Source organism: Mastigoproctus giganteus, chromosome 5 (genome assembly GCF_048544385.1).
Source record: "Mastigoproctus giganteus isolate SK-2022 chromosome 5, ASM4854438v1, whole genome shotgun sequence".
NCBI lineage: Eukaryota > Metazoa > Arthropoda > Arachnida > Uropygi > Thelyphonidae > Mastigoproctus > Mastigoproctus giganteus.
This window is the reverse complement of record NC_143579.1, coordinates 82,926,050-82,954,037: the sequence shown is the minus strand read 5'-3', so window position 1 is coordinate 82,954,037 and position 27,988 is coordinate 82,926,050. Positions and strand designations below refer to the sequence as shown.

Sequence of the window (27,988 nt, the reverse complement as noted above, 5' to 3'; positions counted from 1 at the left end):
GACCAGAGGAACAACGATACACGACACTACACATGTACAAAATCCATACACTTTTAAACCTCTGGCATTGACAGTGTTCTGTTTCACAACCACAATGTATAGCACGCAGAGATGGGGGAAACCCCTGGTGCTGTTTGACACTAAACACACTCTACACTTTATGCACTGCCCTCTTAATGTGTTTTTCAATGGCCAAAAAAAAAAAAAAAAAAAAAGTGATAATCACATTGAGCTTAGTCTGGAAAATACGGTGGATGGGGTAATACCTCAAACTGGCTCGCTTATATCTGATTCATTGTAGAACACACAATAAGAGGATATGGCCATACGTTATCATGCTGCACAGGCATACATCAGAGGACAACGAAGCTCAATTTTTCTTTCAAATTACTGGCTATAATTGGTTAAGAAGCATATCACAATATTTGTCACTCATCACTATTTCTCCTCTCTCCAGATAAAGTACCAGAATCACTCATTTATCATCCTAGAAGACAGTATGCAACACTTTCCCATCTAATGCCTGAGTATGGACTTTCTTCAGTTGTGGTGAGCCTGTGTGGCACCACTATAAACTTGCATGCTTGCTTTTTGGTGTGTAATAATGCAGTCACTCTGTGTTCTAAGAAGGCATCTCCTTTGCACTCATACCATTCAAGTTGCAGAATACACATTAAGTCATGGTTCCTTCAGTTTTGGTGTTAGACAATGAGGAATCCATGGAGCACACACTTTCCAAAAGCACAACTCCTTGCTAGTGACGGGATGTGTTGAACCAATGCTAACCATTGGTTCAACACATCCCATAGCAAAAAATTGCTACAGCATTCATGCTGTAGCAATTTTTTCAGTAGTAATGCAATGGTTTACTCGTACAAGTTCTTCCACTGCCATTATATTTCTATGTGTCATGACACAATATGCTTGCTCTGGTCAAGAAGAAACCTCAATGCCATTCTTAAACTTATTGACCCACTAGCAGCCTTGCCATTGACTCATGCATACTTTAATACACTGAACCAACATTCTGCAATAAATTTTAGCAAGTTCTATTCCATCTACATTCAAAAAGGGGCTTAGAGAGAAACAGGCATTGTGTGTTATCAGATACTTTGGCAAAAACACTGATGGATCCAATATCTTTCTATTTCAGAAGATTTTGGAGAAGTCCGGTTGGCCTGCCTCCCTAAAATCCGCTCATGCACACCTTCTCGATGGTAAGCCCTGTTATGTCACTTTGGTGGTAACGAACATGTAGAGTGGTTCTCTTCAAGGCATCTGGTCAGCGTGAAGAGGAAAAGACCAAACCCTCCAGCACATGACTGTGCATATTATCGAGCCATGATGATGAAGAGGTTGAAGAAATGTACACTGAAATTGAGAGACTTCAAGATGAACAGAAAACTCACTATACCATTATTATGGGGGACTTCAATGCTAAGGTTGGAAAGAGACAAAACAGCACAGAAGGGGAAACTAGGAAATTTTGGAATTGGCGAAAGACTTGTGGAATTTGCAGAATCTTGAGGAATGTCATTAATGAACACTTTTTTCAAGAAAAGGGTGAACAGAAAGTCGACATGGAAGAGCCCAAATGGATTAACAATTAATGAAATAGACTTCATCCTCACTAACAGAAGAGATATTGCGAATGATGTTATTGTCCTCGACAAGTTAAATGGTGGAAGTGACTACAGAATGGTAAGATGCACATTTGATATAGATGTAAGAAAAGAAAGGAAAAAACTGACTTAAGTAAATAATACAAAGGTCTTCGAGATAACAGAAGAGGAGAAAAAGCAGTATGTACTGGAAGTTAAGAACAAGTTTGAGCTTCTGCAGACTTTTCAGAACCAAGATATTGACAAAGAATACAACTTTCTGAAAGTGATAAAGCCCAAGATACTCTGGATTTCTTTATAGGTATAGAGAAATCCAAAGAAAAAATTATTTAAGAAACACTTGTCATGATGTCAAAGACAACAAATAAAGAGCAAGATAAACACTGACAATGACAAAATTGAGTATACATTAAGGGAAAACAAAGGACTTTAATCAGTAGCCATGCGCAGTAATACAGAAAGATAAAAGATACTGAAACTGAATAATAGCGATGGTGTACTTAGAAGAAGACTACTATAAAGAATTATATAAGGAGGGAGGGAATAATGCCAGCAGTGGGGAAGATGGATCGCAAATTAGCAACACATATGACATATCTGATATCCTTCCTGATCAGGTAGAACATGCATTGAAAAAATGAAGAATCAAAGTCCCGGGTGAAGATGAAGTTATTGTAGAATTGTTAAAATTGGGAGGAAAAGACATGACACAGAAACTGGCAAGACTCTTCATAAAATACATTAGGAAAGGCATGACACCTAAGGAGTGGAATAATGCAATCATAATTTTGCTGCATAAGAAAGGAGATAAATCAGAAATTTTAAATTATAGACCAATTAGTGTGTTGTCCACATCTACAAGTTGTTCACAAGGTTCATTACTTACAGATTAGAAAGAATAACTGATGAGAATCAACCAAAAGAGTAAGCTGGCTTTAGGACAGGATTTTCAACTATGGATCTCCTTCACATAATATCACAGCTAATGGAGAAACCAAATGAATATAAAAAACACCATTATGCGTGGAATTTGTGGATTATGAAAAAGCATTTGACTATACAGCATAAGGGAATGTTTCGGGCACTGGAAAGACAAGGCATAGATACCCCATACATTATGATATTGAAGAAAATATATGAGAACGCTACCTCCATTATTAGACTGGACAAAGACAGCAGAAATTTAAAATTGAGAAATGAGTTCGACAAGGAGACACAATATCTCCAAAGTTGTTTAATGCTGCCCTTGAGGACGTTTTCAGAAGTTAGACTGGTCACAGTAAGGAGTCAATGTGAACTGAGAGTGCCTAAACAATTGATGATTTGCAGATGACATTGTGATCATAAGCCATGATCCCAAAGAATTAGAGGGAAATCTTAATCAGTTAGGCAGAGTTAGTAAGGATTTTGGACTAAAGATGAATATGGCTAAAACAAGAGTAATGATGAACAAGTATGCCACAGAAAGGGATATAATTATTGTAGGAGCAGTAATTGAAATGGTGGATTCATATACTTATCTGGGACAAGTCATTAGCTGTAATAATGATAAATGGCTGGAAGTCAAGAGAAGAATAAATTTTGGATGGATAGCATTCAGGAAATATAGTCACATACTGAGAAACAATATTCCAATTTGTGTGAAACATACAATAATTAACCAATATACACCAAAAGGACAGGTGACAGCGTCACAACGCGACACTGTCACCACTCTTGCCAGTGGATGAACCCACAGCTTGGCACGTATATAAGTATACTGCATTCATGTAGATGGTAATTAGATGTCAGTATAGATAAATGTTGTGAGCTAATTGACTTTGAAAGAGGGATGATAGTGGGTGCCTAACACCTGCTTCAGTCTATCGTGGAGGTGGTACAGAAATTGCACCTCCCCATTTGATAGTACCAAGAGTATATCAGGAATACGCCATTCCTGGAATAACATATCATCATGGACAGCACTGTGGGATGGAGAAAGGTGGTGAATGAACGTGGCACAAATCATTACTGACTTCAACGAGGGAAGTGCCAGAAATGTCTCCACCAAGATCTGCCGATCCACCAGTCTCACTGCTAACACCAAAACACAGAACTCCACGCCTCAACTGGGTGAAAGAACATCGGCACTGGACCTTGGATGATTGGAGATGGGTCCCCTGGTACAATGAGTCCTGTTTCCAGTTATTTTAAGAGGATGGAAGGGTTCATATATCTGGCAGAAACCATACAAAGCCATGCACTTGTCATGTCAACAAAGACCTGTTTGGGCCGGTGAACAGTCGTTAATGGTCTGGGACATGTACAAATGGCATATGTTGGGACCTCTGGTACACCTAGATGCGTCTCTGAATGGTCCAGGTTACAAGTCCATCACTGAGGACCATCTGCATCCCCACATGGTCGTCGCGCACCCACAGGGAATGCACCTTCCCAGAGAGTCGTGGTGACTAGAACATGGTTTGGAGATCATTCTGCAGATTTTCCCACCATGGAATGGCCTCCTCATTTATAGGGCATGAACCGTGTGGTGCATCTTTGGGATGCTGTGGAAAGGTCCGTTCGAGCTTTGAATCCATTGCTCAGGAATGTGACAGAATTATGGATAGCAAGCATGGATGGAAATACCTGTGAAATGCTTTCGTGAACTACTGGACTCAATGCCTCACTGTGTAACTGCCCTTATTTGGGAGAAAGGTGGGCCTACCAGTTACTAGATAGGTATCCCATGATTTCTGTCCACTTGGTGTATATGACGAGTTAGTATACCAAGATCATCACTACAAGAGAAGAAAAATTCTGTCCTTAACTCAAATTTTTCTCTAGCTAAGGAGAGTAGTTGTAGCCCATAGCTTTGTAAGAGATCAGAATTCTCAATAACTATTAAGACAAGAAGCAAGTTTTCTACTCTTGCAAACCTGCAGAAAGCTTAGTTTCAACTGAATAATTGTTTCAAAAATGCTGCAAGCATTTTAGTGTAGGCAGAAAATTAAGCTGCACATTTGGATAGAAGCCAATTGCAGTACAACATTCTTAGACTGAACAGCCATTCTTATCATGAACTAGTGGACTCAATGCCTCGCTGTGTGACTGCTCCTATCCAAGCGAAAGGTGGGCTTACCCGTTACTAAGTAGGTATCGCATGATTTCTGTCCACTCAGTGTGTACTCCCTAGCATGACTTATGGAAGTGAAACTTGGGCACTCACCAAAAGAATGGAAGAGAAACATGGATTAGGCAACAAACACAAATAAAGGACATTCTTATCAAAAATTAAAGAACTAAAATGGACTTGAACAATGATGACAGATGGACTAAGAAAATAACAGAATGGTACCAAAGAGGAGCTAAAAAATAACTTGGATGACAACAGAGATGGACAGATGAAATTCACAAGTGCATGGGTAGTATATGGATGGCTGATGATATTAACCCCATGGGTCCTGAGCTAGCATTAGCATTAGTAGAGGCATATGATGCAAGAAAGCAAGCTTATGCAGCATCAGCAAAAACAAAAAAAACACACACTTCTATTTCACCCCTCCGTTCGTTCGAAATACCTGTCCAGCTGAGCCTTAAATTTATTTAGGCTATCAACTTCTACAACAAGGGATGGAAGTCTGTTCCATCAACCAACTACCTGCTGGCTAAAGGCAAATTTCCGCACATCTCCTACATCTGTCTTTCCTCAATTTGAAATTATGCCCTCTCAGGTGATTATTCTGAGCAAGAGGAAAAATCCCATCGGCATTGAGCATGCTCAAACCATTCAAAGCTTTATACAACTCTATCAGATCACCTCGCAGGTGCCTAGTCTCGAGACACTGTAATTTGCAAAACTTAAGCCTTTCTTCATAAGAGCAACCCTTTGTTCCATTCACTAATCATGTTGCCCTTCTCTGTACTTGTTCCACCAGCTCTACATCCTTCTTGAAATGAGGCCTCCAGACCTGTATACAGTACTCAAGGTGTGGCCTGACCATTGCCTTATACAAAGGAATAATCACCTCCTTATCCCTGCTAGAAAAATTCTTGTATATCATTGACAAGACACCATGAGCTACTCTTGCAGCCCATCTGCACTGCTCAGAGAACTTCATATCTGCCTGCACAATAACCCCTAGGTCCTTTTCATTCTCTACCACTGTCAGTGTAGTACCAGAGAGTTGATACGTTGCTCTGGGTTTGCTGTTTCCCATATGTAGAACTTTACATTTGTCAATATTAAACTTCATTTGCCACCTATAAGCCCAACTGCTCAACCTTTCCAGATCCTTCCAGTTTAACCTTGACATTTGTCAAGGTTAAACTGGATAGATAGATTGCATATGGGTAGAAGTAACTCCAGAGAAACGTACCAACTGTGTGGTACTACACTTAAGGTGGCAGAAAACAAAAAAGACCTGGAAGTAATTGCGCAGTCAGATATGAAGTTTTCTGAGCAATGCAGACAGGCTGCCAGGGCAGGTCATGGGGTTTTGTCAATGATATATAGGAATTTTGCTAGCAGGGGAAAGGAGGTGATTGTCCCTCTGTATAAGGCAATGGTCAGGCCACGCCTTGAGTACTGCATACAGGTCTGGAGGCCTCATTTTAGGAAGAATGTAAATTTACTTGAGCATGTACAGAGAAGGGCAACAAGATTGGTGGGGGGAATGAAAGGATCCTCTTATCAAGAGAGGCTTAAGTTCTGCAAATTGCAGTGGCTGGAAACTAGGCACCTGAGCAGTGATCTGATTGAGGTGTATAAGGCCTTGAATGGATTGAGCACGCTGAATTCTGATGGGATCTTTCCACTTGTTCAGATTACGAACCTAAGGTGGCATAAATTCAAATTAAGAAAAGACAGATGTAGAATAGATGTGCGGAAATTTTCCTTTAGCCAGCGGGTGGTTAATTGCTGGAACAAACTTCCATCTGTCGTTGTGGAAGTTGATAGGTTAAATAAATTTAAGGAGGAACTGGACAGGCATTTGGAGGGAATGGTGTGATTTTTTTTTTTGGCTGATGCTACATAAGCTCATACACTTGCTTTCTTGCATCACATGCCACTAGCCGACCGGGCTAGCCAGGTGGGTAAAGTGCCTGCCTAGCAAACCAAAGGTCGCGGGTTCGAATCCCGCCTCGGGCTTGGATCAAAGTACTGCAAAAACCTTGGGAGGTGCATTATGGCCACAGAAGCTGATGCGCCAACAACTACCAAAAAAAAAAAAAAAAAAACATGCCACTACTACTACCACTACTCCTGATGGTAGTTACCTCTTTGAGTAAATCCCACTTCAGTCCACTATGATCACTGCAGATTCCTTTATCTGCAGATTCTTAATGCATGAAGAATCACTAATAATAATTAGATCAAGAGTATTACTCCCTCTAGTTGCCTCCTGAACATGCTGATGTAGAAAACAATCATCCAATAAATCTACAAAAGCCTTGCTAGTGTGTGAGTGACCAGCCCCCAAATTCCAGTCAATATCTGGGAAATTAAAATCCCGCATTATAAGACTCTCTGATTTACTGGCCCACTCTATTTCCCCGTACAGTTTCTTATTATACTCATCAGAGTAATTAGGCCTATAGCACACTCCTACTCTGAATTTTGATCTCCCAATGCTTTTGTCACACCAAATTGACTCGACACTGCACTGTCCAGCGATGTCGACTGGCTTCACTTCCTTGGATTTTGTGTTTCTTAACTAATAGCATAACCCCTCCTCCCTTCCTATCCTGTCTATCCTTTCTGTACACATTGTATTCCCCAAATTCCAGTTCTGCATTCCTTATATCTGTGTAACACCATGTCTCTGATATCCCAACAATATCTGCCTTTGATGTTTTGAGCAATACCTCAAATTCATCAAATTTATTTACCAACCTCCTAGCATTGGTGTACACGCAAGTATACATGCACCTGTTCCTATTCTTAGCTACCCTAACACAACCCATGTGTTTACTTGTACCGCAATGACTCCCAGCAGTCTCTGAAATATCCTGCATTCTGTTTTCCAGGCTGCTGCTCATTCCAATAGAAGCAGTGCAAGAATCACTTTCACCTCTGCCTGTTAGTCTATTAGTCCTTGTATCCCCACAAGCTAGCAGTTTTCCGATTCACCTAACACTGCCTTGATAGCATCCGCAAATATTCTTGCACCTTTTCTATTTAAGTGTATCCGATCCCTGTAGAAGCAGTCTCTCCTGTTAACAAGTACAGACCAGGCTGAGATATCAGATGGATATCATTATTCTTCTCTTTCTTGGTGATTCCCTTCTACTTCTCTCTGTCTCTCAGGGTAACTTGGGAATTTTTTTTTGGTGCAAGGAAAAAAAATTCCTTGAATTTTTTCCCTTGCACTATATAGTTAATAATAATAATATTCAAAATTAGTTTACAAATTGCATTCCTATCTTGGCGCATGATGCCATCTTGAAATCGACTGTTTCCAAACAACCAGCAGAAGCGATATATGGATGCTCAATTTTGCCAACAGACCTCAAATATGTGCAATTTTATTTTATATTTTTTATCAGTGTGACCCACACTTGTAGATAAAAGGAATTATTTTGTAAAGACAGGATACAATTGAACAAAAGTGTTTTACCAACATCGCTGAGGAGATCTTAGGGGAAACTGTTAGGGAAAAACAGAGGTAACATAGATTTTTCTGATGATATGGGTCAAAGTAATGGTTGCACACCTCAAGAGTACCTGTTTGTTGCTGCATCAGCCAATTCTGACATGGTGTTCTGAGGGTAGCAACACTTCAGATGATCAGGAAGGTGATACTAGGGAAACTAGTTTAAATAATTTTGAGGAGTGTGTCATAGCCTTGAAGTTATTTAACACATTCACTGCAGATTGATACATTTGTGTGTGAAGGAATTTTTAATCCATATGTATGAAAAATAACCTGAATTTAGGAATAATTTCTTCTGATTAACTGGTAGAAACACTGAATATACTGTGAAGGAACCTTTGCCAGAAGTTAACTAATTCATCCACAGTGAGAATGCCCATAAATGTCTGCTCTCCCCAATCCAGACCGACTCAATGCTGTGATTTTTTAATTTGTCTTATAACAGCTACAAATTAGTACCATGTAATTAATAGTACCACAGTAAAGGTAAAATTAGTAGAGGTAGATTAGGAGAAATTTCTGGCTAAGAGATTAAGAAGCAAGGGACAAGAAGTTTTTCAGGGATGTGAATACAAAGAAGAGAATAATACATCAGATCGAATCCTTGCATAACGGGCACAGGAAAGATTTAGACAACCCAGCTGATGTTGCAGATGAAATGAACAGATCCTTTGCATAAATGTTTACAGAAGAAAGACCCTTCATTGAGGATAAAGTGTGTGAGTGAACCTGCAAAGCATGAAATTAGTCACACTGATATTTTTTATATTATATTTATATTTTATATTATTTTTTAGAAAAACTTTTGAACCTAAAGGCAAGTAAGGCTCCTAAAGTAATGATATATACTCTAATTTTCAGGGAGGTAGCAAGAGAATGGTTTCAACCATTAAGGTTAATTATAAGGATGTCACTGGACTCAAGAGATTCTCTTGAATTGGAGATGTGCGAACATACATATTGCCAAAACATAAAGGCAGTTTAAAGAGTGCAGTGGATGACCACCGAGTGTTCAGTTTGACTTCAGTTGTAGGAAAAAATCATGGAGGGAATGATCAAAAGTGAAATACAAGATCATTTATACAGAAACAGAATTCTGAAGCAAAACACAGCATGATTTAACCTCATTAGTTATTTTGTCAGAGTTGCTCATGAATTGGAGGTAGGAAATAATTTTGACATTGTTTACTTCTGCAAAGCATTTGACTCCATAACACCACATAAGTAGAAAATGTTGGAATTATAGTGAAATTCCTTGAATGGATTGCAGGATGACTGCTGAGCATGAGGTAGAGGGTTATCATTAATGGAAATTTTAGAGGTGTGCAGTATTATAGAAGCAGCAAAACATCAATTTTATACTGAAAAAATTTATTAATATTTTACACATACACAACTATTTATTCATCTTCAGACAACGATAACTAGGTTGACACTGGCAAAAGCAACATTTCTACTTACTTTTTATTCCAATTGTAGTTCATTTTCTGATTCTTTCCATTTCACACTGGTATCAGAGTCTGTTGAATTATGACTCAGGGCAATAATAGAATCATCAAGAAGACCATCAGTGTTCGAATATGTATCCTCAATTTTTATCATATGATCACAGCATTTAGCATTAGCATAACCCCTGGCATTGCTGCTGTGAAGGGTCTATTGTATATACCATGTTTGTATACAATAATAAAGATTAAAGAAAGAAAGCATAGGCTAATGATGCAAGAAAACAAGCTTATACAGCATCAGCCACAAAAAAAAAAAAAAAAAAAAAACTAATTTTACCCATCTACTCCCTCCAAATGTTTGTCTAGTTGTGCCTTGAAGCTATCAACTTCTACGACACATGGAAGTTTGTTCCAGTAATCAACCACATGCTGGCTAAAGGCAAAACTTCCACACATCTATCCTACCAACTGTCTTTCCTCAATTTGAATTTATGCCCTCTCAGGCGATTATTCTGAGCAAGAGGAAGAATCCCATCAGCATTGAACATGTTCAAACCATTCAAGGCTTAATACACATCAATCAGATCACCGACCTCGCATGAGTGTGAGGTGATCATTTTGTCCATTGCACTAGATTATACTTTGAAAATGGCATTTCATACACCGTTGAGACACCGTTGTCAGTTATTGGTATTATTTTCAGCTGCCTGTCCTTTAATAACAACTCCAAATTCATTCAACAGGATTTAAATTGGCATGATTACTACAATGGGCACTCCAGATGAGTGGTAAAGTGCAAGGGCACAAGGGCACATAAGTACGTGTGCTTGAGCAACTATGGTTCAAACCTGTATGACTACTATATGCAGTGTTGTTCTTGTATTCTGTATCTTGTGAACTTCTGTGGTCTTTCCAGAGTATAATCAGAAAATTTAAATTAATTTTATATATGTTGGACTGAATATTATTTTCAGTCCAACATATAAAACAATGAACCATTTCAGTTCATCAGCCCATGAACTAAAATTATTTTGCCTATTTTATATTTAGGTTTAAATTAATCCAACTGCACATTATCCAAAAGCTCTAGTTTTCTGAGGTTTGGTTCATATGACATTATTTTTTGATAATCATTTAAAATCTTTTTTTTTCACAGATGCATCTGTAGGTTTTTTATTGACTTGCACACTATGCTAGATTATGATATCCATTACAATGACTGAAATGGATGGCAAATTCAGCAAAAGTTCTTCCTCTACCTACAGGCCAAACTTTTCAAAGTTCACATCACTTTCATAATATAATTGCCTTTATCTTTGATTTAAACATTAAAAGCACACTGACAAAGCCATCACTTCAACCAGTGCACATACTATTATAAATCAAGAGTGTTTTCCGTGCTCATAGATGTCTGCCAGCATAAGCTTTTTAGATGTGATGAATGCAAGATTCATCAAGATACACAAAAAATTGATCCTCTGTTCCGTATTTCTTAATTCTTTGAAAATATGCAGCTCTCTAGCTTGCTAATTTTTCCATAAAAAGCCCATTTGTTTGAGAAGCTGTTATAAATATTCATGTCCAAAATCCAATTTTAAATACTTGTTTAAACCTGTTCATCTTCATTTCATCACAACATAAAAACTAAATATTCTTGTGAATGGCGCATTTGTCAAAATCATCTACCACTACTCTTTTTTTCCACCTCTTCTTTCTCTTTGCTTACCTTTCAGCGTTGAAAATTTATTTCAGATTCTTATAATCTTCTTGTAACAGTCACTTACTGTTGACAAAGACAATCCACACTATAATCTCAAAGACATTTTAATCATTCTCCAGATTTGTCTTTTCTTGATATGTTTTACCATATTAACCACAATTTCACATGCTTTTCCTTGTAATCATCTACCTACAACTGATTTTGAAGTTCCAGCTTTTTCTGTAGATATGCTGCAGCGGACAAAACCTTTTGCAAATTTATGTATAAAATCCAAACCAATAGGCATTCTCGTCCCACTTGTTCCTAACATACCCACTGAGGCAATTTCTATTAGGTATTTGTTAGCGATTTATATATATTTTGATTATTATTGATTTTTTTGTTTTATTTTTACAGTTGATGCTATAAATGATTAATAAATGTTACATAATGTACTTGCATTCATAAGTCAACAGAAAAAAAAAAAAAAAAAAGCAAAGCAGTGTGCACTCTCAAATTGGCTCTCACTGCTAGATATAGCAAATAATACCACACATAAACATAAAGACACCAGTTTCTAGTTTCATATGCTTTTTTTTTAGTATTTATTTGATATGAATAAGATTTAGTAAAATAAATAAATAAAAAAAAACTCTTTCTGCTGTTGTTATATGGTGATAAACTTGAGAAGTTAAAAGATTAGGTAATCTTACACCTCATTTAAATAACATGGAAAAGAAACATTTTTGCAATTTTTTTTTAAACTTTAGAACTACTAGTTGAAATTGCCAGCGGCCACTAAAGCTTCCAAGTACATTGGTAATGTTGGTTAAACCAAACCAGTGGTGCGCAAACTGTGGGGCATGATCCCTCTTGGGGTCACGGGATAAATTAAAGGGATCATGGCAATTTTTAAATAAAATTACTTTTTGTGTAGAGACCTTACTACTCAAATGAAGTCTGAGATAAGAATGAACCCTACTGCCACTCTATTTTCTTAGGGTGGTCACACATATTATTCGTGTTGGAAATATGCCTTAATTTGGTCACTGGCTATAGACACACAGAAAGCAGCTGACTAGTGCAACTTCTCAGTACTACTCAATTACTGAACAATAATCCCTTTAGCTCTTTATTTGTGCTTCCTACAGCTCAAATTATCTAAACAGCCTAAAGGCCAGAGGTACAAATATGCGGTGGCAGTAAATATATGTTATATAGGAAGTCTGTTGCATGCACGCTTTATTCTACTTCGAAATTCGGTGCTTCCATGCCAACTTGGATGTATTTTTCATTCTTCTGCTACTTTCTTAATTGCAAGTTTCATTATTATTATCATTGTTTTTAGGAAGAAAAAAATTTATTTTACCAAGGACAATTGGATAATCAGAACAAAACGGCCAAGGAGTGACGACAATAATGTTGCTACAGATACTTCAGAAACTAATAAGGTAAGAAATATATCACATGAAAATTTGGACGCTAACGTTATTTCAAGTGTAAACTGGAAATTTTTGGTAGAGGACCATCATATTCTAAATCAAATGGAATGAAAAAGAAGAGAAATTATCAAGAGGAATTTATGAAGTACAGCTTCGCTTATAGTGTTGTTAATGATGAGTAACGTCCTGTGTGGATAATATGTTATGAAAAACTGGCTAATGAAAGCATGAAACCTGTTAAATTAAAAAGCCATTCACATATGAAACATCCAGAGCTAATGAAAAAAAACTGAATCCTTTTTCAAAGGACACGGCAACGCCATACAAGGTCAGAAATCTTTCATGAAGAAACATACGGCAGTTCCTTCTTAAGTTTTAAGGGCATCGCTGGAAGTTTTGCATTAAATAGGAAAAAATTTGAAATTACACACTATTGCTAAATCTCTCGTTCTCCCTGCTGAAATAAAAATTATTTCAATTATGCATGGAGAAAAGTACAGCAACGATTTAAAAACCATTCCCTTATCCAGAGACACAGTCTTGCGGCGTATTACAGTAATTGCAGACAATATAAAATTCAATTTATTAAATCAACTGAGAGAAAGTCCAATTTTTGCAATACAGTTAGATGAATTCACATATATTTCACACCTTGCCCAACTTATTGGATGTCAGATATTGTTACGTGGTAGATATTTTGGTGGATTTTCTATTTTGAAAAGCTTTCGAAGGAAAAACGACGGGCGAGAAGATTTTTGATGTTATAAATATTTTCTTTCAAACAAATAATCTAACATGAAACAACTGCAATGATTTGTTTCATGTTAGATTAATGATCGCACAGATATGCAATGATTAAAAACTATATTTGGAGCAAATAAAAGGTTTAAAAGGCAAAGTAAAGGAAATTTCTCCAAATATAGTTTTTAATCATTGCATCATACATAGGGAATGCATTAATAGCGAAGGAAATGCAAACTGATTTGCATGAAGTTTTGAAAGATGCAGCAAGTGTGATAAACTTTATTAAAAGTAGAAGCTTAAATAGCAGACTTTTCACTATACTTTGTAAAGAAATGGGATCTGCTTATGAAATGCTTCTTTTATATACAAAAGTGAGGTGGTTGTACAGTGGTAAAGTGTTGCAACATCTTCTTGACTTCAAACATGAAATTTTGTTTTTATCAGATAAAAATCAGAACCTTGCTCAACTGTTTACAAATTAAAAATGGCTTGAAAAACTTAGTTACCTAAATATAGTTTTAGAGTAGGTCATGGGGCATTGTCAATGATATACAGGAATTTTGCTAGTAGGGAAAAGGAGGTGATTTTCTCTTTGTATAAGGCTATGGTCAGGCCAAGCCACGCCTTGAGTACTGTGTGCAGGTCTGGAGGCCTCATTTTAGGAAAGATATAGAGTTGCTTGAGCGTGTACAGAGAAGGGCAGTAAGATTGGGAATGAAGGGGTCCTCTTACCAAGAAAGGCTTAAGTTCTGCAAATTGCAGCAGCTGGAGAGTAGGCACCTGCAAGGTGATCTGACTGAGGTGTACAAGGCCTTGAATGGGTTGAGCATGCTGAATTCTAATGGGATTCTTCTGCTTTCTCAGATTGCAAACCTGAAGGGGCATAAATTCAAATTGAGGAAAAAAAGTTGTAGAATAGATGGGTAGAATGCCTTTAGCCAGTAGGTTGTTAATTGCTGAAACAAACTTCCATCTATTCTTGTGGAAGTTGATGGCTTAAATAAATTCAAGGAGGAACTGGACAAACTTTTAGAGGGAATGGATGTGTGAAATTGTTTTTTTTTTGGCTGATGCTACATACGCTTATTTTCTTTCTTTTGTTGGGTGGAAACTCATCTTGGGATTTTAAATTGAAGCCTCTACTCGTGTTCAGAGCAGAAAACCCAAGCACTCTAAAGGGTTGCTTAAGAAGCACATTGCCCTTAATTTGGTGATCCAATAAGAATGCATAGATTACAAGAGAATTGTTTACAGAATGGTTCACAAATTATTTTTGTCCAACAGTTTGAAAGATGATTACTGCAAAGATGAAGGAATAGAGTTCAAAATTTTGTTGCTTTTAGACAATACACCAGGCCATCCACCTTAAATTTCTGATCTCAATGAAAATGTAAAATTACGCTCTCTTCCACCTAACACAATGTCTCTCTTACAACCCATGGATCAAGGCGTAATTGCCACATTCAAGGTGTATTATCTGCGGCAAACTTTCTCTCAAGCAATTGAAGCTTCAACTACGTCACATCATTAAAAACATTTTTGAAAAATGATTACATCAGGAATGCGATCGAAAATATATGTGCATCTTGACTAGAAATCACTGCCTACAACATGCGTTCTGTTTGGCAGCATGTTTTGCTCCATTTGGAAAATGATTTCACTGGTTTTGAATCGAAAGTTCAGACAATTGCCAAAGATATTGTGAAGATCGGAAAAAACTTGGGATTCGAAACTTTGGACACTGCCAATGTATATGACTGCATTGACTCACATGCAAATAAAAAAATAAATTTTCTGTTTATACTCTGGCACGACAACCAATTCAGTAGAGTTTACAATAAATCGTCAATACAAATATTTATCATATTTAGTAGTCATGGGCTTGAACCCCGGTCCACTCAAGGAACGCGTGCTATGCACTCTCGCTCCTGACCACTGGGCTATGTCAGGCCTAAATGACCTAGATGATGCAACTCTCCTTGAAATTGATGAGAAAACTGCATATGAAGAAAAGGAAAACAATTCTGAAGTGGCACCAAAAGAATTTTCAATAGAATTAGAGAAAGTTTATTGGGGGATTTACACAGCCTGTGAGTCAATTATGAATGGAGATCTGAATGTTGAAAGTAGCACCAAGATACGGAAAATTTTACAAGATGGAATTTGATGCTACAAAGACTTGTACACCAAGAAAAAGAAGAGATGACTTCACCAGACTTCATTATTGAAATACCTAAATAAACAATAAAGCTTTTTTCTCATTTCTCATGATGTTACCTTTTCATTAATAAAATTTCTGCAACATTTTTTTCATTCAAATACTTTTAATTGGCTATCAAGAGCAAATTGTTTATAGAATTATTATAATTTGTTTATAGACTGTTTCTCTGGTATGCATTCGATTAAAACCCATTATAATTATACCTCAATCAGCACAGTGTCACATAACACAAAACAGCATCAGTGCCAATTATCAGTGCTATGTGGGATTGCTTGCTGCATTTTTATTTTAGAGGTTTACTTCTGAATGAAAATTTGCTTATATCCAATTCATTCAGAGGAATATGGAAAAATCCCACCCTTCCAATTAGTTCCATTGCATTTAACTCAATTCTTTTCAAAGTAACAGAGAAATCCATCAAATAGTAATTCTTACACTTTTTGAAACTTTCCATCAGATTAACAATCACCAATATGGAATCCATCAATGCTGATCCAATAGCAATATCTTGAATTATGTTATTCATCTCTGAATAAATTCCACAGAAAATTTCATAGAAACTCAAGAACTATTGTGCTTGACATTTCTAAGACTTTTGATTGTGTTTGGAAAAAAGCTCTTCTAAACAAAAAATTGATACATCTTACAAAGTACCAATTTTTTGCAATTTGGTAGTCATTTTTATTTTTGACTACTCACTGTGATGGTAGATGGTCTTCTAAATTCTTAACTATGCTGAAGTTCCTCAAGGTTCTGTTCTTTTGCCTAGTCTTTTCTTTCCTTATAAGAGTGCATTTTCTATCAATAACTGGAGGTTTTACACAATGTTTTGTTGATAACAGTACACTACATTCCATCTTCCACTTCAACAAACCCAGCTCTGTACAAACAGCTACAATTCTTCCTTTTAATCATTTGTCCCTTCTACTTCTGCTCATGGAATAACATTTCTTCTTATTTATTTTCTTCTTCAAATTGCAATATATTTGAACTAAAGATAGGAATTTTTCATTTCTATCTTCAATTTCAACTTTTATCTCTGGAACTGAACATGCCATGCTGCACTCTCAAATAACGAATTGGGCAGTAAATTATTGAGAAACAGCTTACAAGATATCCTTAAATTAAGTAAGGATTAGGAAATTAATTTTAACAACAGTAGAAAATGAGATATATACTTTACCATATAGCCCTTTTCCCAATACTGATTGGTTCTCTGATTTTTTCATAGTGCACTGGCAGTTAAGATCATCCATAGTGTGCTAAGGCCATCCATTTAAAATCTAAAACACTGTACTTAGATATAATAATTATGAATGATGTATATGTCAGACAGAACAAGTAAATTGAAATTCAAGTGTAAAGTTCATTGTGATTCTTGTGTAAAGGCAAAGTATATTATCAGTGATTAACTTAAAACTGTTTAGCTCTGGTAACAGTCATTTATTAGTTATGGAAAAGGAACGGTATCCAAGATATTGCTACCATCTGCTGAAATTTAAGCGTAAAATGCTCAGAGAGGTGTCTGAAAGTGGTAAAAATAGCACAGCATTCATTAATGAAACAAAGGCAGTCTTTTGGTATATCTCATATTGTTAAATAATATGTTAAAACAGTCACATATTAGAGAATAATCAGCATTTTGCAAAAAAGGAATGAGTAAGATAACTGTGTCCTGTTACGAGCCTACCCAAAATAACTTGTTAGCTTTATCCAATAGTGCTTATTCCTCTCCTCCCAGCTACATTATGTTCCATGTTGACAAGCATTTGGATCCAATTAATTACACTAGTTTAAAAATTTAAATATGTTCACTGGGGTTTGAATTTCAATAGGTCCTACTGCCGAAATATGTTATTGTGATTTCAAATATGACTTAGATTTTTTTTTTTTCTATCACATCCAGATACATCACAATTTAAGAAATAAAAAAGTATTGTTTTTTACGAAAGTATATAACTTTATTGTATTTAGTAATGACAAATTGATAGGATTACATTTTCATATATCAAAAAATATGTAAATACTAACAAGTATTAATAAAAATTCTGAAACTTTCATTAACCAGACCTTCGTCTCTTTGTTTGAAAAGAACGTTTAATCATTTTTCTTTTATGTACAGTGCCAGGTTTCTCTCTTTTTAAAACACCAGCAGCAGTAGTCGGCCATCATGCTTGTATTCCACCTTCCCTGATACCTATGCTCCATTTCCTTTATGTCCTGATGGAATCTCTCCCCTTGTTCTTTGCTCATCTGTGCAAGATTTTCAGGGAAAAAATCAAGATGGGCATGCAAAAAGCGAATTTTGATGCTCATATTGCAACCTAAATTGCGAAGCTTTTCAAGCATATTTTGAACAATTTTCTCATAATCCTGTGATTTACGATTTCCTAGAAAGTTTTCCATTATACTTTTAAAAGCAATCCACGCTTCCCTTTCTTGTAACAGTCATAGTAGTTTCAAACTGACCATCTAAAACCAATTTTCTAATTTGGGGACCAATGAAGATACCCTCCTTAAGTTTTGTGTCAAATAAAACAGGAAATTTACTGCAATGGTACTTAAAGCAGTTACCATCCTTATTCAATGCTTTAACAAATTGCTTCATTATGCTTAACTTGATATGCAGTAGAGGTAAAAGTATTTTATCTGGCTTCACCAAACTTTCATGCACAATATTTTTTGACCCCGGTGTAAGATTGCACCTCCCAGGCCATTGCTTCTTTGTCTAATGCATCACTTTAGCTCTGCTATCCCATTCACAAATAAAGCATGGCATTTTAGTGTACCCACCCTGTTGTCCCAACAACATACATAACACTTTTAAGTCTCCACATAGTTGCCATTCGTGATCTTGATATTTAATTTTCTCCAGAAGCAACTGGCATAGATATGTACTTATCTCCATTATACAAGAGAACACCTTTTAAATTAGTCTTAGAAGAGTCTATAAATAGTCTCTATTCATTAGGAACATATGATGGAACTCTTAAGGCACTTATTAAATCAGCAATATCACTGCAATATAAGAGAGGACCTTCTTGTGAAAAATACTGTATAAACTCCCTTTCACGATTTCTGTACCAGGAAAATGATGTACCTGGAGCAAGTAAGTTCTTCGCTTGAAGTCTGGATCCCAGAATTTCAGCAGCATACTTTGGAAGACCTAAATCCCTTACTAAATCGTTCAGTTTGACTTGCATGAATTGCTGTGGCGTTAAAATATTTTCTAGTTGATAACATTCCTCTTCACTAACCTCTTTAGCTTCTGCTTTGGTGGAAGAAGATGGGGACTCCAAAGTTTCTGGTGGAGGTTTTACAGGCAGATCAGGTCCATGCGGAACCAGTCTTATGGCTGACGGTAGATCTGGATATTTGATGTCCTTTTTATTTTTTGAATTGTAACCTTTAACATCACATACACAAAAGCAACATTTGGCATGGCTTACTAGCTCGTGAAACACCACAGGAATAGCAAATGGCAAGCACATCTTTTTTTTTCTTGACTCCATTTTCTAAGATGTTCGACATAGGTATACTTTATGCGGTGCCCGCAATTTATCCTGATCGCCTAGTTTTATGTCAAAGTATGCATAATACGAATTTTTTACAAAATAGGTAATATTTTAATATTTTGCCTCTGCTTTACAGGAACAAAACAACCACATATGTAACAAAATATGTCGGGACTGTTTATACACTTTCTAGTTGCCATACTAAAAGAAAACTAACAATGAGAGCTCACGACGGTTTTTACAGGAGTACTGTGGCTGAGTGGACTGTACAAACAAGTGAGTGCATGCTCAGACAAGTTTAACCCATAACTACACACAGGAGTCCCCCAGACTCCACTCAGAAAATAAAATTCTGGGAATCACAGATGGGCCGGAAGAACGGGGTGGGGGCCGTCTACCTTGTAGTGCGTGTGGTTACAGATTAAACATGCACAATCTGTTGTATTTGAGGCAAATATTTGATACTGATTATGTATATAGGGGTATAAAACTTATAAACCATTGCAGAAACTCAAACGGACTTTGGTTTAGTAATCAGTAAACATGCATAAATAATTGCCACATACTTTTACTCAAACCCCAGATACACTGTAAACCAGTGTTATCTGTAGTCTTGACCCAACAGTATGATACTGTTGGGTTAAAGCCAACTGTTCTGTGTGCTTCGCAGCAACATTGGCCAAGTCATTTCCCTTGATCCCAGAGTGACTTGAGATTTAAAAAAAAAAAAAGAGAGACAACAATATTAGTTTCTGATAGAAAGTGTAATTTCTGTTGAAGCCGATACAAGACTGGATGTGAATAATGTTTGTTCCTATCAATGCTTATAGAGAGCTTTGTGAGCCCGTGTGTAACATATACTTTTTTATATTTCTTGGCTTGCATTTTGCCCAAAGCAAGTTTGAGAGCAGGAAACTGCAATATATATATATATATATCATTCTAAGGAAAGCTAATCAAAACAAAAACATTGAAATAAACAGTAGCCAATCCTACCAAAACAGTTGGACTTTGAAGTGTTAGTACAGGTGTACCCTGCAGTTACAATATGTTACGTTCCAGGCATTTGTCGTAAAGTGGATCATGCATTCACTCGCAGATGCATGATGCTTGAAAGTTGCACAAAACTAAGCATAGCACTTACTATTAACACTGCAATTAAATATTAATGAAACAACTTAAAAAATTGTAAAAGTAAGTTCCTCCATTTACATAAAGGTTTGTGTAATTCTGCATTTACATAAAGGTTTGTGACCTTCAAACATGAAATGTAAACGCTTTATGTTTGGCAGCATTAAAGGGATAAAAAAATTAGGAAAAAAGTCAACGATAGGAAAATTTAAAAAGTAGGAGGTTGATCATTTTAAAACCTTACTTTTGACAAAATAAATGATAAAAACCTGCTTCTCATGACCTCAATACATTCACTTTGTCTGTACATCCTACTAGGTGTACAGTATCGATTTATTCAAGCAAATCTGAAAGGGATGGCACAAATTCTACATCATCTGGATCTTCTTCATCTACAACTAAAAGCTTCTTTTTGTAGGCCTGTTTTTGATGCTTGAGAAGGACTTTCAGTTGATGTTGAAAGCTGATCTAAGATTTGAGAGGATGCTGGTCTTTTATGAAAGTAGGAATCCAATGAAGTTTGAATTGTAGATTTCTCTATAACAGGCATATTGATCTAAAATATCAGCATGTACTTTGGAATTTCTTTCAAAATTGGGATCTGCCTTTTTCAAAAATGAACATAGCTCCTTCTAAAAGTCTGAATGCTTTTGAAAGTTTCTTGAAAGTTAGTTCTTTAAGAATGGGATTCAATACATTCTCAGGATGAGAATCCTCTTCATTTCTCCTAAGCTTTTCAAGTTGTAGAAGATCTTCATTACTTAGAGGCTGTGCATATAACCCAAGCAGTTTAGTAACATCTTCAGGCTCCACTTCTAGCTCTAACTGCTTTGTCATATCTACAATATTTGTAGTAGCCTCTTCAACATGATTTTCAAATCCTTCAAAATCATCAGTAGTAAACTGGGGACACAACTTCTTCGAAATGCCTTCAAGCATTGACTGTTTCATTTCATCCCATGGTTTAAGGTGCCCAGGTGCATTATCCAAAAGAAGTAAAATTTTTGAAGGGAATAGGAGTAACTGCAGGTATAAAGTAATTTGAAAACCACTCTACAAAGTGATGCAGCAACCCATGCCTTTGAATTTGATTTCCAATAAACAAGAAGGCTGCATTTTGCATAATTGTTTAAAGCTCTTGGGTTTTCTGAATGATGAATTAGCATAGGCATCAATTTAAAATCACCTGCATCATTGGAATCTAACAAAAGGTTAGCCTATCTTTTGCTACTTTAAATTCCAGCATTGAATTCTCTTCCTTTGCTATATGTGTTCTTAAAAGCATTTTTTTCCAGTAGAGGATGGTTTCATCAACATTAAAATCTGCATTTCAGAATAATCTCCCTCATCAACGATCTTGGCTAGTTCATCAGGAAAATTAGCTGCAGCCTTCTGTATCTGCACTGGCTGCATCACCTTGAACTTTAATGTTATGAAGGTTGCTCCTATGCTGAAATCTATTAAATCTGCTTCTACTGGCAGCATATCCAGCATCCTTGGCTGCCTTCACTCTCCTGGCTTTCATGTCAGCAAAGAGATTTAGGACCTTATTCTGACCAAGCAAAATTGGTAAAAATAGCACAGCGTGTTCCCTTAAGCCAAGCGATCATAGATCGCTTGGCTTAAGGGAACAAGCTGTGCTAGTTTGATCACCTATCCACATCATTAAAAGTTTTTCCATATCGGCAATAATACCATCACATTTACAAATTATCGCTGTACTTAGAATTTTCTCTTTGTTTTTAAGAATGGTAATAACCATAGTGTGAAGTAAGCTTAGCCTATGACCTATCTCACTGTTTGATACATTATCATCATTCTAATGCGAGAGTTTGACGGCATGGTTTAAGGGAACATGCTGGCTAGTTTGACCATAACCCCAGGGGCTTAATCTGGTGAGTATGGGCTTGGCACATCCAGGGTCCTGAGCTGGATATCATCATTCTTCTCTTCCTTGGTAATTCCCTTCTACTTCTCTCTCTCTCTCTCTCTCTCTCTCTCTCTCTCTCTCTCTCTCTCTCTCTCTCTCTCTCTCTCTCTCTCTCTCTCTCTCTCTCGGGGCTAATTCAGAAATATATATATATATTTTTTTGGTTGGGGCAGCATAAGCCACAGGCTTCCTTGCACCATATGGATATTAATAATAGGGGCACGATGTTGATGTTGGTTATGACACTGGACTACCAGCCTGATGGACCCAGGTTCAAGTACCGCCTTGGCGGAAGCGAGTACGGCTCTATCATGCTGGGAGTCTGTTAATAAATAAACAGCGTGAAAGTTGCTCCAAGGTAAGAGTGGTGTCTAGGGCAGATTGTGGCGCCATCTGGTCCCACTCTTGAGAACTACCACTGGACATAAGTCGAAGCTAAACAGGTCCACCTCCATAGATGGATGATGTCCCAGAGAAATATTAATCATACTGCATCGAGTTTGTTATTTGTTTGTTATTTGGTTTTTAGGAGCATTAGCAACTAAGGCCATATTGCTCCGGGATATGCGGTGGTCATTCCCTTGACCTTTCCACATCCTCGTATTTGGTGGTGACAGGCTCGAACCCCGGTCTAATCAAGAAGCGTGTGCTACGTACTGCTTCTCCTTCCCACCTGGCTACGGAGGTGCCTCATACTGCATCGAGTATGATACAGGATAAAGTCACTCGTGTTCAGGCCTTAGGCAGAGGGGTCAGTTCGAAAAATCAGAGATGGTCTCCTGAGGAAGACAGTGGAATGAGTTGCACTGTCCCCCATATGGCTACCACAAGAGAAGGGCAAGACCACCAGCCCCACCAACTGGAAGTGCTTCCTGGGCAAATGCGCTAGTGACCACCCAGGAAGGGAGAAAACGGCAATGCATGAAGTGGAGCATTGAAATGAATACGTACATTATGCAAGCATACTACAAAATAACGAAGCTGGAGACCAATATGACAACTTACAGCGAGACTACATACCAAGTGGCTGGAACAATTCCTGGATATTCAGGTCACCGAACAGCGAATAGTGGACCATCGCCACGAAGAATCTGATAGCACCTGCAATCTTGGAAAAAAATCAAGCAGGACGTGAGCAATCAACTACAAAGGATAAAGAATATGGAACCAGAGGAGGAAGAACATACCACCACCGAATCACAGGAGGAAGAGTAGGAAGAAATACAACCCACAGCAGCTGAAGTGGAAAGAGACGAGGTCATGATATCCAGAATAGAGGACGAGTGGAAGAATGGACCCCACAAAGACTCATGTGATACCAAAGCAGAGGCTGAATAGAACCTTGTGGAGAGTCACAGACCACCTGAATTGGCACATAATACCGCATTACCTCGATAGCAATGGTGCAACACTGGAGGCCATCCACACAGCCACGTATTGTGCTGTGGTAGCAACCACGAGGATTAATGGAAGAGAAGCGAGAAACCAGGAGCAGAAGAACCGAAAACAGAAGGAACCACCAGCTTGGGAAAGAAGACTTCAGCAGAAGATAGAAGAATTAAGAGTCAAGATAGGCCAATTAACCCAGTACCAATGGGGCAATAGGAGTAAGAAATTAATTGGAAAAGTGAAGAGCATCCTCAAGAGAGACAGCGTCCACAGCAAACATGAGACGAAAAAATCAGCGAATACGAGAGTACTTGGATACATTGAAGCAGAACCTTCTTGCACTCAGCAAGAGACTATGCCGATACAAAGAGAACTCCCAGAGGAAAATACACAACCAAATCTTCGATGAGGACCAAAGAGGCTTCTACAGGAGTCTCGGAGAAGACGGGAAAAGACTACCCGAGAAGACGATTGAGGAGTTCTGGGGAAACATATGGAACAGGGAAGTAAGACATAACATCCGAGCCACCTGGATAGAACTAGAACGCAAGAAAACTGAGGACGTACAAGAAATTAGAGGGTGGGAGATTCAGGAAGAAGAAGAAGAAGTAAAAGAGATGATCAAGAATTCTCACAACTGGCGAACTCCAAGAACAAATACCGTCCACAACTACTGGTACAAGAAGCTCACTTGCACACATAAGCACCTGGCAGAGCATTTCACCCAAATGATAAGGCGCCCAGAGACAATCCTAAAGTTTCTCACTCAAGGAATCACATATCTGGAGCCTAAAGATGAAGATACAAGAAACCCGGCGAAATATAGGCCAATCACCTGCCTCCCAACAATGCTCAAGATCCTGACCAGCTGCATAACCAGGAAGATATCAGACCACTTTGGGAGCCAGAACATAATGGCCAAACAGCAGAAAGGATGCAAGCAGCTGAGCATTTAACCATAGATGCCGTGGTTATGGAGCAAGCTTACAAGAAGCGCCACAACATGTACACAGCCTACGTCGATTACAGCACGGCATTTGACTCCGTGCCTCATAGCTGGCTAATAGAGGCACTGAACATCTACAAAGTCAATCTGATAGTGACAAACTTCCTAGGAGAAGTGATGGCAAAATGGAGTACCACCATTAAGGTCGAAAGCATCACAGCGAAGCCAATCCCTATCAGGAGAGGAATCTTTCAGGGAGATGCCCTGAGCCCATTGTGGTTCTGTCTAGCACTTAATCTGCTATCCACCATGCTCAACAGTAGCAAGGACGGATATAATCTCAAAGAAGAAAGCAAGAACCTGTACACCCTCACCCACCTGATGTTGATGGATGACATCAAGCTCTACGCAGGAACCGAGAAGCACCTCCAGCAACTACTCCAGATAGGATGGAATTTGGTCTAGACAAATGCAAGAAACATGGATTGCACCAAGGAAAATTAGTCAACCAAAGCTACCAGCTGCACACTGGTAAAGAGATCGAAGTCATGGCAGAGGGAGAAACCTACAAATACTTGGGGATGATGCAGGCTCAGCAGTTACAGCACAAGGAAATTAAGGCCTGCCTGACCGAAAAATACCATCAGAGACTCAGAAGCCTGCTGAAAGCAAAGCTGAATGGAGGGAATACAGTTAAAGCTATAAACACCCATGCAGTCCCAGTGATAACTTACTCCTTCGGGGTCATAGATTGGATTAACACCGAGCTGGAGGACATCACGAGAAAGACAAGAACAGTGATGACCAAGAGCCGCTAACACCACCCAAAATCAGCCGTGGGGAAACTGACAATTGGCCGGAAAGAAGGAGCCGGATAGACCTTATTGAGCAACAGAAGACAGACTGCTAACCTGAAAGATTACTTCCAGAAAACATACAGCAGCACTTCACCAGGCCATAAGGAAGATAGACAAGTGGTATACCCACTCAACCTAAGTGAGGAGTCCCCTCCCAACCAGGAGACACAAAAGAAGCTAGAAAGATGGGCAGAGAAGACACTCCATGACAGATACTACAATGATCTTTATCAAGATCACATAGATAAAATTGCTTCCAATACATGGCTCACGAGCAGGACACTCTTCCCTGAGACTGAAAGATTCATGCTCGCCATCCAAGACCAGGTAATCAACACCAGGAACTATAGAAAATACATCGCCAAGGAGCCCGGAGTGTTAGATGACACATGTCGATGATGACACCTGACCTGAGAAACGATCCAACACATCACCGCGGAATGCAAAGTGATCACTCAGACTGAGTACACTCATAGACACAACCACATAGCCAGGATAATACATCAGAAGCTAGCAAGGAAATACCAGTTGATTGAAGAAAGTGTACCGCATTACAAGTACGAACCCCAGTCAGTACTAGAGATCCCAACCCACAAGCTGTACTGGGACAGCGCCATAATAATGGATAGACCAATCCCGCACAACAGACCGGACATAACCCTTGTGGACAAGAAGGAAAACGCTACCTATCTGATTGACATAGCAGTACTCAACACTGTCAACCTGCAGAAAACTCATGTGGAAAAAATCAGGAAGTACACAAACCTAAGACAGGAGAATAAAGAGATGTGGCATATGCAACAAGTAATGACCATTCCGATCATCGTGTCAACCACAGGTATGGTGCCAAAGATCCTACACAGCAGCAATAGGTCTCCCAGCGAATACCTATAAGGAACTCCGGAAAGTTGCAATCCCGAACACCTGTAGGATAGTCAGAGAGTTCCTCGACCAACTGTAACACCAGATATAACAACAATCACCCTGTGTACTTGGTAGCAATACCCGTCATGAAGTGGAAGTGGAACCCCCAATCGGGGAGAAATAATATAAGATAATAATATATCCACACCATTAAAAGTTTTTCCCTATCAGCAATAATATTGTCACATTTACAAATTATTGTTGTACTGACTGGTAGCACTTTTCACTTCACGAATTTTCTCTTCATTTTTAAGAACAGTAATAACTGTAATGTGAGGTAAGCTTAGCCTATGACCTATCTCACTGTTTGATACGCTATCATCATTCAATTTAATGATTTTACCCTTGGTATCTAATGTGAAAGACTGACGGCTCTTTTTTCACGTTTAGTATTATCTGCCATTATTAATGTACGGTATAATTATTATATTATGTAAATATATATACGCACAGTTACAGTATTGTAATGCATAAAAGTCTGTAATCAACGCTGAAACAAACTGAGTCCACCACATGGAGTGCGCATTGGTTGATTCTCGTTGGGGTGAAATCAACCGCTTTTGTTATCTATTATTTTTCATGGATAACAAAAATGGTGTTTCTAAAGATATTTTTAGATCTCATCATCCAATTACAAAATGTAAAATCTATTCTGGAGAAATTTAAAAGTATTTTAAAGTTCCCCATTTTCAACTAATCTTACTGTTTATCCCAAAAAAAAAATCCTAAACGGGTCATTCTGTATATTGACATACCTGCTGCTTGTTAAATGCTATTATAATAAATACTATATTCCTATTATCTTATATTATAGATAATCTAATTATTTCAAAGCCAGAGAAATAACATCTTAAACTTTACCTGAAATTTCATTTTCTTCTTCATACATTCATCAGCTTGCTCCTCCTCATCTTCTCCTTCAGAATCTTTTGTAACTTCATATTCCATTAAACTGTCCTCATGAGGAACAGAATTATTGGTTGTTAAAGAGTCAATGTCAGCAGATTCAAAAGCAGTTTCCTGAGAAACTTTGATTGCCACTTCCAAAAGAGAAATTTGTTCATCATACTACACAAAATAACATTAAAAATAAAAATTAACACAAAAATAGACAACATTTCCTAAATAAATTTATAATGATAATACAGGGTTATTCAAAAGTAGGTTTGCAACTTTTGTCTGTATGTAAACCTATTTATTCTGTATTCACAAAAATGAAAGTACAGTATTTCCCCATGTAAAAGACACCTTAATTTTGGGGCCTGAAATTTGAAAAAAAAAAAAAAAAATGTATTACATAAAGTTATTGAACTCAAGTTTTATTCATCATAAAATTCATACTCCTCATCACTGTCAAAACTCCCATCTTGTCTCATCTGTGTCTGATGACGAATCACTGTTTTCATATATTGCCTTGTCCTCAGTTCCATCTATGGCATTTGAAATGCCACACTTCTTAAATGACTTGACAACGATCTCAATCTT

General features: G+C 37.7%; 1 protein-coding gene across 1 annotated transcript in view; it reads right to left on the bottom strand.

The window, feature by feature from the left end:
- Positions 1-27,988, bottom strand: part of LOC150085526 (transcription initiation factor TFIID subunit 1-like) — a 700,666-nt gene that overhangs the window by 15,063 nt on the left and 657,615 nt on the right. Inside the window, 1 exon segment of the mRNA XM_090374589.1 lies at positions 27,365-27,571. Within this exon segment, the coding sequence (XP_090230715.1) occupies positions 27,365-27,571 (207 nt within the window).